We start from the raw sequence: 12117 nt of genomic DNA on the forward strand, positions 1-12117 counted from the left end.
TGTGGCAAGACTCTATTTAACTTTTTTCAATGATTAATTGTTAGATTGAAAAAGAGAACAACTCAAATTCCTTTAAATGTCTCATATATTTAGCTAAGGGGAAAAATCCAATTTTTCACAACTATGTTTTGGCCACATAAATAAATAAAACAAATAAATAAAACAAGAATATCATTCAATGCATAAAGTCATGAAAGTATAGGACAGCATGCGTGGGAATTTCAATGGCAACAGGGTCCTGATAAGTAAATAATGATTGATCTGTACAAGATGGGTTTTAGTAAAAACAGTGACATTAGGGATGGAGCAAAGGGCCTTTTGGAAAGATCTTTTAAAGGTAGTTTGATAAAACTTGGTAAACAATTGTGGTAGGATTTGGAAGCAGTGTTAATGAAAGCATGAAAGGTGGCCTGATGTTTTCTCAGATTTTGTCCGGAGTGTAAGGATAATCATTGCAATTGTCAGTCCAAGAGAATGGATATTTGGGAATGGTAGAATCAGAAACCTCACTTGAAAGAGATAAGGAAAGTTTAAAAATGTTAATGCGCTGACTAGGCAAAAAGCTGAGAAATCTAGATCCATCAAGTAATTTGAAGTGGAATTTAAGAACTTGGCACGTGTAGAAATAGTACTGGGACAGAAGAGTGATTGGACCAGTGAATAAAGGATCAAAGTAAGGCTGAAAAACCTTACAGTTTGATTTAAACCAAGAACTGCAGCTGAACATAGAATAAACAACAGACTTGAGTAACAGCAATGAAGAGAGGGGAAATCCAAAGGGTAGAATAAAACAGGAGATACATTTGCTGAACAGATAGGCAGGAGCAAAGCATTCCATGGGAAATAAAAAGACTGGGCAAAATAGCTATGGTCCAGATTCATCAAAGGATAAACAAGCGTAAACAGGTTTCAAGCAGGTATAATTGAAAATACTGCTGGAGGATAAGGCTTCAAAATAAGATAAGGCTGTTTTCAACTCACTACAGTGATATTTATATTTCATACAAGTGAAATGCATTTCTATGCTAGAATAATAGCTGCCTTACTTTATGGCTATGAACAGTGAAACAACCAAATTAATGAAATTGCTATCTTCCTCTCTTCCTCTCTCCCTGCCTTCCCTTTGTCTTCCCCTCTTTTCCTTTTCCCTATCCTTTTCCCTTTCTCTTCCCCTTTCACGTTTCTTTCTTTTTCCTCTCCTTCCCCTTCCTGTCCCTTCCTTTTCCTCCCTCACTCCCTCCCTCCTTCACTCTCACTCCTTTCTTTCTTTTTTTTTTTTTTTTTTGCCTTTCTTCCTTCTTTTCTCTTGTCTGTATTGCAACATAAAGATCTGATGAGATTGGTCAGGAAAATATCACTTGAGACAGTATAGGTGATATTTTTAAGTCCAAGTATTGCGCAGTGTAGCAAAACAAAAACAAAAACAAAACAAAACAAAACAAAACAAAAAAACCACCCTCATATGTTCCATAAATGGTAAATGATTTCTTCCACAAGTGAGTAAAACTGAAAATGAAATTTATCTAATTTTAATTCTCTATTGGACACATTGCACTATAAGTGATGTGGTCTCTTTAAATTTTTGAAGACAATTGGATGACTAGCAATAAACTGTAAAAATGATTCAAATCTCAAACATTGAGCTGGAAGCAAATACAAATAGGAATAACATTGTCAATGTGCACCTTTTAACCTATATGCTTTCTGTATCTTTTATGTCCAAGTGTTAAAGTTGGAACTAATCTTCTGGGCTTTTGTTTGTTTGGTTTGTTTGTTTGTTTGTTTTTTGCTTGGTGATTTTTCACCAAGTTGAAATCATTTGCTTCTTTCTTGCAAAAGTTGAACCTAAGTTTTTTTTTTTTTTTTAATGTAAAATGCAAAGCCTAGTAAAGACATTTGATATAATATTCTCTGGTACTATACAATAAAACAATTAGTATTTTACTTTTTCCTATTTCTTCTATATCGCCTTACAGTTTTTGTTATAGCATTATTTTGAGACATACCATTATTTGTAAATTATTAAAATTCTTTCAACTGAAATGTTTGTGCAGTTCTAGCTCCCAGAACTGAACCTCATATCAGAAGGTAACTTTTGGTAAAGCCTGTTTGGTTGAAACACATTGTTGTTACTTTAGGTGCTGACTGTTCTTATGCTGAGTTTCCAATTGCCTCGATTAAAGTAGAAACATTCTATGGCTTGGATGACTTACATTTCAAATTGGTTTGAGCAAGATGATTGGTATGAAGGACTACAAAGAGTAAGATATATTTACCTTGTTGTCATGATTTTCTGTGATTATTTTTCTGCTTTGCTTCTCAAACAGATGTATTTCTGTATTATTGATGTTGTGGACATTTTCTGATTTTAAAGCAGAGGTTTTTAGAATATAATTTATTAGGATAATTATATATTGGAAAAAAGATCTTTTTATCCTGATTTCAAATAAATTCTTAATATTTTCAGATTTTCTTTAGAAATACAAAATCACTTATATATATTGAGATTAATGTGGAAATATCAATAATTTTAAGAAAGCCATTTTACATAAAGAATAATATTTAATGAAATAGAAGCTAACCGTAAGATAACACCATGTATTACAATAATGTAATATAGTGCTAAAATTTTGAAGAGAGCCATGTTACATCTGATACATTTTTCACTTTTAAGCAATTATTTTTCAAAAAGAATTGCATCGTTACCATGGCAACTATTCCATAGTATTTTGAAAAGAGGTTTTCTGACCTATTATTGTAATAGTAGAAAAATTATTTAAAAACTCACTATATCAAGATGGATTTAGTTTAGAATAATATGATATGCTCTGATTATTTTCACCTTTTCAATGGTTGATTTCATAATTGAAGTAAAGACAATTCTGGATTTTTCTTTTCATTAATTACTGGAACAGAAGAGCCAGAATAACTGTGTGATTTGACTAGATTCTCGCCATTGTTATTCCAGAGCATATGCTGCTAAAGATGTGCAGCACTTTATGTTTCTTCCTTCCTGCTTCTTCAAATTCCTAATCTGTTCACATCAATTACAGATATTTTTCTAGGATTCTACATTTTAATTATAAATCTGCAGCAGTGGAAAACCTTTGGGAGTTTTTCAGGTACTTTTGTTAAAGCTGTGAATCAGGCTGGTAAACTTGTCTGGAGCCAGTAAACATCTAACTGGGCAATAAAACTCATATTGTGAATCCTAAAGCATTCTTTAGAAAAGAGGTTATGAAGTACTGAGTAACTTTCATCCAGAACCCCAACTTCATCCGCAAATGATGGAAATATTCCGTTTTATAAGTTTAATAAATCCAAACCCCACTGAACACACACACACACACACACACATATACACACACACCCCAATGTTAGTATCCTTTGTTTTGTGTGAGTGCAATTTATAGGTAGTAGCAAGTTCATTACAGATATTTTTAAACACAAGAATTGTTTTCCATTTCTCCACAGAAAGGGCATAAATGATAGTGTAATTCTGGGGGTTAGGGGACTAATTTTAAGAAAGATACTTTTTACTAAAATATGTGTTTCTTTAATGTGACTTTTAAATGGGTCATGATGAAGATTATTAGTATTCAGAATCTTTTTTTTAAAAAGATTTATTTTATTTAATTGAAAGAGTTACAGAGAGAGGTAGAGACAGAGAGAGAGGTCTTCCATCTGCTGTTTCACTCCTCAGATGGCCACAACAGCCAGAGCTGCGCTGAGCTGAAGCCAGGAGCCAGGAGCTTCTTCCAGGTCTCCCACATGGGTGGAGGGGCCCAAGGACTTGGGCCATCCTCTGCTGCTATCCCAGGCCACAGCAGAAAGCTGGATCGGAAGAGGAGCAGATGGGCCTTATGGTGTCCTTATGGCATGCCAGCACTTCAGGCCAGGGCTTTAACCCATTGCGCTACAGCGCTGGCCCCAGTATTCAGAATCTTACCATCTTTGACCTTTACCACAACTATTGGCCTTTGTTAATGAATTCCTTATTCTGAGTCCAATTTAATAAGTAGCTTTTCTTCAATACAGAAATAAATTGACTCTACAATACCCTGTTATCTTTTTGAGTTTCAGTTCCTTCTGGCTTAAGTTTGGATCAATTTTCATACAGACATAGACAAGAACAGAAGATTCTGTTCTAAACAAAGAAAACTGGCACCTGGATATTGACTTTAATTTGTTCTGAAGTTCCAGTTTTTTGTTTTTCCACTTATGTATGTATGCATATATATCACATTCCATGTAATCAGCATTCACCAAAACAAAATTTTCAATATTTCTTATTATATGTTTGCCAAAAAACATATAATGGATTTTTAGTTAAAAATTATAAATTATAAATGTAGCATGTGTAAAAGCATGAGTATGAATTTGTTAATAGAACAGTTACTATTTGTGTTTAACATCTGAACATCCACAGAATATGTTTGTATGTATGCAAACAGGCACATATTTTAGCTTGATGATTTTAATTTACTTGTGTAATTTTTATTTTTTTGCAATATTGTAACTATATCATCTGTGTTTTGAATTTCATTATGTTTAATTCATATCATAATAATCTTGTATATTCAAAAGTGAGTTTTATTTGTGCAAGACTAATGTTGATATACTCACAGCATTTGTCATTTATACTTCATTCGCTTACTGAGAACACCTTTTTACTATTTATTCCTTATTGAGCCTGAGAAGAAACCTAGAATAATTATTGTATGTGTATAGTTTGTGTGATATGAGATTCAAATAACAAATAGAATTTAGGTTAAAAAATAACAGTATATGCCCGAAAAGACTATAGTTGCCAGGCTGATAACATGGATATGAGGTGGCACAAAGCTCAGACTTTCTTCCTGAATTCATTCTACACCTCCATTATTCAGTGAGCTGCAATGTTTAGTACTTCATCTCTAAAGTGTATCTAGTGTTTCTAGACCAAAAATATTGTGTTTTCCGAAATAACAGATACTTGCAAAATATGTGAAAATTCTTATGTGGCTCACATAAAATTGAAATATGTTCTGAGGTAAAAATAATAGATAATATTTATCTGAAATATATTGTCTGTTACAATCTAATATATTTACTTATCTTTATAGGTGACATATTTTGTAGAATTTATATTTAAAATATAAATATATGATTTGAAATGGGCATTTCGTGGAGTATTCTATTTTCAGTAATGCATTTCATTCTGTGACCATTCATAATGACTACAAAGATAGCAAAAAACATCTGGGCATTCCATTTCATCTCCTTGACAACAGTAGATATCACTTAATAAAGGCTATATACATAAGTATTACATGTATTGATAATCCTTTTACAGAATTTTGTGGAAGTTTAAAATAGTACCAGGTGTTTGATTACATAGTTAAAAATTATTTTTAAAAATTTATTTATTTATTTGAAAGTCAGTTACTTACATAGAGAGAGAAGGAGAGGCAGAGAGAGAGAGAGAGGTCTTCCGTCCACTGTTTCACTCCCCAGTTAACCTCAACGGCCGGCACTGTGCCAATCCAAAGCCAGAAGCCAGGAACTTCTTCCTGGTCTCCTATGCAGGTGCAAGGGCCCAAGGACTTTGGGCCATCTTCCACTGCTTTCCCAGGCCACAACAGAGAGTTGATTGGAAGTGGAGCAGCCAGCATTGTAGGCAGCGGCTTCACCCAATATGCCACAGCACCAGCTCCGTAGTTAAAAATTTTATATGCAATGATGTTTATATAGTCAATATGTTTCTTTCTTTTTAAATAAGATTTATTTACTTTTATTTATTTGAAAGGCAGAGTTACAAAGAGGGAGAGACACAGAGAGAGATCTTGCATCCACTGATTCACTCTCCAAATGGCTGCAATGTTTGGGGCTGTGCCAGGTCAAAGCCAGGAGCCAGGAGTTACTTCCAGATTTCTCACTTGGGTGCAGGGGCCCAAGCACTTGGGCCATCTTCTACTGCTTCCCCAGGTGCATCACCAGGGAGCTGTATCAGAGGAGGAGCAGCAGGGTCTGGAACGGGCGGCCATATGGGATGCTGGTGTAGCAAGCAGCAGCTCAACCCACTACGCTGCAATGCCAGTCCCAATGTGTTTCTTATATTTCATCCATAATCATATATTTTAAAAATAAATTGCTATTGTTTGTCCTATTATTCCTTTTTAAATGTTTATGTATTAATTTTCATCTATTTAAAAGGCAGAGTGACAGAGAGAAAGATCTTCCATTTGCCGGTGGTTTACTCCCTAATTACCAGCAATAGCAGGAGCTGAGCCAGACTGATGCCAGGATCCAGGAGCTCTATCAGAATTTCCCTTGTTAGTAGCAGAGACTCAAAGACTTGATCCATCATCTGCTGCCTCCCCGGTGCATTAGCAGTAAGCTGCATTGAAAGCAAAGGCGAGACTCGATTCTAGGTGCTCCAGTATAACCCACTGCACCAGAAGCCTTTATTGGTTTAATGAATGGCTTAGACAAGTTATTTTTTACTTATTATCTCCTAGTTTAATGGATGACTTAAAAGCAGTTATTCAATTCTGCATTTTAAAAGGATATAAGTTTCTGGACTGTAAGACCTGTAAAAACTCTTTAAGAACAAAAGCATACACCAAATTTTATGTCAACACAAAAGTGCTTATATTACCTAATTTTAGAAACTTAAAACATATGAAATAAAGATATACTGATAATTAAAATATATTGCACAGATATAGAAGCATTCTGTTTTTAATGAATAAAACATTAGCAGAATGTGGCTGAGGCTGACATTTAGTCTAACAGTTAAAAGAGTCAGTTGAGATGTTTAGATCTCATGTAGTTATGCCTGGATTTAATTCTCAGTACCAGCTCCTGACTTGAGCTCCCTGATAATACAGATCCTGGGAGGTAGTAGTGATTGTCCAAGTAATTGGTTCTCTACCATCCACTTGGGACACATGGTTTGAGTTCCCAACTCCTGGCTTTGGCCGGGCCTCCTGGGCCAGTGCTTTGAGAACGTTTAAGGCATGAACCAGTAAATGGGAGTTCTCTCTCTATCAATCATATTTCTCTCTCTTTCTTTCTATCTCTCTCTCTCATCTCTCTCTCTCTCTCTGTATCTTTCTCTCTCATATCTATCATTTATCTATTAATTAATTTGTTAATAATTAAATGTTAAGAGAAGGACTTCTAGTTTCCAGTGTAGCATGTAAGGTGCTTAGGAGTTACCATTCCATACTACCAAGTAAAAAGCTGAACAAATTGAAAAATAAACACTTCTTATATCCAGCTCCCCAAATTAGAGAGACACAGAGGATCACAACTTAACTAGAGCAGAAACTTCCCTGAGAACTGTTGCCAGAGTAAGAAAATGAGAAAATGTGAACTGTAATTGAGTGGATGGAGGAACCGTCTGGACAATCTGAAAGTTAAAAACTGGAGAAAGACCTGCTTATGGTGTGGGAGCATGCTTTTTTGAGTTTCACTTTTAGGAGTTAGGTGATCATGGTGAACAATGGAGAAAAATCCACTTTTTTTTTTTTTTTTCTATCAGGGCGAGTGGAGAAGGAACCATTTGAATTACACCAGGGTTTTCTGTTCTTGTTAAGAAAATTTGCTCTCAGAAACTGTTTTATCAGAATTTAACATTCTTGGGTTTATCAGAATTTATAACCTACCTGGCAAAATATTTAACTCCAACCTGGTGTAGCTTCCCATTTTGGACATGAAGAATATACCACTCCAGCCTCCTTAAGCCACCTAACCCCACTAGACGAGTAGAGGAATGGACTGAGAAGCCTGCTAACAGGCATTGGCTCACCAAAAGATTATGAAATGCTACCCCTGCCTACATACCTTATCACTACATTACTAAAGGCCTGTGTAAAGCACTTGTACATGGTACCTTGAGTCCACTGTCACAAAACCATAGTAAAGGCAAGAAAATAAATATTTTCATTTTTAATCTAACAGATAACAGTTTGTGCAAAATAATACCCACAAGGTGCTCAATGATGTGTGCTTACATATAATTATGTGCTTGTACACATTTATAGATAAGTAAATGAATGACAACAAATGGATAGGAGGGAGGCATTTGGACTATTGTTTTTACTTTAAGGCACTTACAATATCCATGAAGCATAGACGCATATAGTGTTCTTTGAAACTGGACTAGAATTAGTCCCAAATATATATATATATACATATATATATATATATATATATATAGTAAACTACTGAGCAACCACCTAAAGAAGTAAGCAATGAAGTATAATTGATATGCAAATAAGAGAATTTAGAATCATACAAAATGCTCAATGAAAACTACAAAAAGCAAAAAACACATGGAATGCAAAAACAAGGGATAGGGGAAGGGAGGGAAGAACAAGAAAAAACAAATGGAGTGTCCAGCTCTGTAGCATAGTGGGCTAAGCCTCTACCTGCGGCACCAGCATTACATACAGGGGCCGATTCAAGTCCAGGCTTCTCCTCTTCCAATACAGCTCTCTGCTATTGCCTGGGAAAGCAGTAGAAGATGGTCCAAGTGCTTGGGCCCCTGCATCCATGTGGGAGAGCCGGAAGAAGCCCCTAGCTCTTGGCTCCTGGCTTCAGATCAGCCCAGCTCTGGCCTTTGCAGCCATTTGGAGAGTGAACCAGTGGATGGAAAACCTTTCTCTCTGTCTCTCCCTCTCTCCGTCTATAACTACCTCTCAAATAAATCATAAAAATCTTTAAAAACTACCACCATCAACAACAACAAAATACAAATGGATAGCAGAAAGAAACATGCAAAAAATAGATCTGTCTATATCAACAATCACTGTAAATGTCATGGTCTAATTGCACCAATTAGAAGAGATTTTCAAAGTACACTAAAAAACAACCCAACAATATGCTGTCTATAAGAACAAAAAATGCATACACTTTAATAGTAAGTGGATAAGGTGAACTATACCATTGATATATACTTTTGATAATAATCAAAACACAATGGGAGTAGCTAATTGCAGATGGAGCTAACTTCAGAGTGTGAAGAGGTATCAGGGATAAAGAGAATTGTTACAAAACGATGGAGCAAGGCCTGGTGCTGTGTTGTAGCAGGTTAAGCCACCACCTGCAGTGTCAGCATCCCATGTGAACCCTGGTTGGATTTCTGCCTGCTCCACTTCTCATCCTACCCCCTGGTAATGCACCTGGAAAAGCAGCAGAAAATGGGCTTCTGAACCCACGTGAGATAACTGGAAGAACCTCCTGGCTCCTTGCTTCAGTCTGGTCCAGTCCTTGCCATTGCAGCCATTTGGGGAGTGAATCAGCGGATGGAAGATCTCTGTCTCTCCCTCTCTCTGTAACTCCACCCTTCAAATAATACAAATAAATCTTTTTAAAAAATGATGAAGCAGTCAATTCTCCAGGAAGACATAAAAATTCTTAATGTATATATACCTAATGATGGGCTAAGTATATAAAGAAAAATTAAAGGCTAGGATAAGATGAGTCTGTTATTACATTTGGAGACTTTATCACCTCTGTATCAGAAATGGACACATCTACCAATTAGAAAATCAGTAAGGACATTGTTTTTGTTTGTTTGTTTGTTTGTTTTTGTTTTTGTTTTGACAGGCAGAGTTAGACAGTGAGAGAGAGACAGATGTAAATGTAAATCCCCAAACTATAACACTATCAAAAGAAAACAAATTGTTTTCTTCAAAACATTGTACTTGACAGTGATTTCTTAGATATGATACCAAAAGCACAGGCAAATTGCAAAAGTGGATTTCATGAAAAAAATGTTTCAAAAGATACTCTCAACCCACAGAAGGGGAAAAGGATTCATAAATCATAAATCTGGTAAGAAATTAATACCTTAAATATATATAGATCTCCTAAAATTCAGCAACAAAAGCAAATGATTGTGACTGGCGCTGTGCCATCATCCAGGGTTAAGCCGCTGCCTGCAATGGGAGCAATCAATAGAGTTGCTGTTTCAAGTTTTTGCTGCTCTACTTCCCATCCAGCTCCCTGTTAATAGGTCTGGGAAAGCAGCAGAAGATGGTCCAAGGGCTTGCGCCCCTCACCCACGAGGGAGACCCCGATGAAGCTCCTGGTTCCTGGTTTGTATCTGGCCCAGCTCTGGCCTTTGCAGCCATTTGGGGACTAAACCTGCAAATGGAAGACTTCTTCTCTCTCTGCCTCTGCCTTTCCCTCTCTGTAACTCTGCCTTTCAAGTAAATAAATAAATAAATCTCCTTTTTTAAAGCAAATTACTTACCCATTCAAAATGGACAAATTACTTAAGAGACATTTCTTCAAAGCCAAATTAAAAAGAGAAAGGAGAAAGTGAATATTTTAAAATGATTCCCTTTAACATGTGTATTTAAAGATTTTTCCCTTTTCAAGTATAAAGTCAAAATTTTGTTAAACAGAAATCAGAAATTATTTTTACTTATACACAAATGTTACCAGTAATAATCATAAATCTCTGGCTTAATATACAAATCTCTGGCTTAATATACAAAGCCTAAATAATTCACATCGAGGCTGAAATAGTATCCATTTTCAGCATGTCATAATAATCCTAATTGGAAAAGGTGTACATCTTCTTTATTTTGAATGTTAATGCTTGAAGAAACATAGTTGTCATTAGAGGAAGAATAAAAGAATTTCTATAGTACTAACATTGAAAGCACTTTATCATGTCAATTTTACTTAAAATAATTTATTTACATTTTGGGTAAAATTATCAGTAGTTCTGCTCACATATCCCTAGTTCTGCCTTTATCACGCTAGAGTGAGATAAAGGTGATTATTGGGATAAAGATAGGAGAAAATGGATAAGAAAGAGAAGAAAAGAAGAAAAAGTAGATCCTTTCCAAAATTGTAAAATATGAAATGGCAAAGATAAAAAGGAGAAAATAGTTTTGTAATTAAATATGAATTATGACCAATTGGAGAAAAATAATTGATTAGAATTTGCTAATTTCTGAGTGTTAAAGAAGAAAATTTGGTTATGGTCAATACAGTTTCACCTGAGAAGGTAGATAATAAGAAGAGACACCAGATTATTTTTCCATGGCAATTCCGGATATCATTGGTTCAGAATAACCTGCTTTAAAGATAGGTAGCAGGATAGAAAGAGATGCTACTTTGAGGCAGACAGTTCCAGGGGATTCACTGAGCAAGGATCTGCAATGCTTGTGCCATAGATCAGATCTGCATATATATTTATATGTCTGTGTTTAGTATGTGTCATTTTACATGTTTTGGTTGTGACATTAAACATTTTAGCAGCATAAGCCAAATATCAACTAAATATTAATTATTGTATGTGTTAGGTAAACCAAAATTACTATGTCTCCCAGTTTCCTACTTAGTTTTCTAAAACAAAATGTGAGCACTGTAATTGTTATTTGCACTTTTTTTATTTGAATATCAGATGTAAAATTAACAGCAGTGAAAAATAGAGAATTACATGACATAATTTTGTAGCACAAGTGGAAAATGATCTCTCGTATTAGGAGGAATTGTCTGTTTCTTCCTTGATTCATTTTTAAAACTGTATCCTACACAAAGAATGTTGTTTCAAGCTCATTTATTTCCACTAGTATTTAGTACTCATTTATTTTAAATTTTATTAATATAAAGAGAACAGATTTTATGCATTTCATAGGTACAATTCTAGAAAAATAACCATACTTGTTCCCTCCTTCAATCCTTTTTCTCCCTTTTTTCTTTTTTTCTTTAATTTTTGAACAAACATGATTGCATTGTACTCTATAGTCACAGGCTTAATGCACCACTAACCATAATCAACAAGTAAAAAGAAAAAAAAAAAAAAAAGAAAAGCAGAGAGACAGCAGACAGACATCTTCCATCTACTGACTTACTCCCCAAATGCCTGCAATTGCCAGGGCTGGCAATTCATACATTTTCCACACAAAGCCAGAAGTACAGAACTTAATCCAGGTCTCCAGCATGGGTGACAGTGGCCCATCTAATTGAGCCATCGCCACTTTCTCCAAGGTTGTGCAGCAGGAGGATGCTGGATCTGAAGCAGAAGAGCTGAGACTTGAACCAGGCATTCTGATGCAGAATGTGGCATCCCAAGTGGTGTTTTAACTACTGTACCAAATGCCTACCCTT

The 12117-nt window shown here is 35.3% G+C and overlaps 1 protein-coding gene across 4 annotated transcripts in view; it reads left to right on the plus strand.

Annotated features, from left to right (window-relative positions):
• Positions 1 to 12117, plus strand: part of WDR17 (WD repeat domain 17) — a 105920-nt gene that overhangs the window by 20646 nt on the left and 73157 nt on the right. For 2 of the 4 annotated variants that reach the window (XM_051832497.2, XM_070068305.1), the window contains exon 2: positions 2139 to 2261. The exons of the other annotated variants lie outside the window; for them this stretch is intronic. In XM_051832497.2, coding sequence (XP_051688457.1) covers positions 2196 to 2261 — 66 coding nt within the window. In that variant the 5' untranslated portion in view covers positions 2139 to 2195. The remainder of the gene's footprint in view (positions 1 to 2138; positions 2262 to 12117) is intronic. 4 annotated transcript variants of the gene reach the window in all.

This window comes from Oryctolagus cuniculus, chromosome 2, assembly GCF_964237555.1.
Source record: "Oryctolagus cuniculus chromosome 2, mOryCun1.1, whole genome shotgun sequence".
In the NCBI taxonomy this organism is placed as follows: Eukaryota; Metazoa; Chordata; class Mammalia; order Lagomorpha; family Leporidae; genus Oryctolagus; species Oryctolagus cuniculus.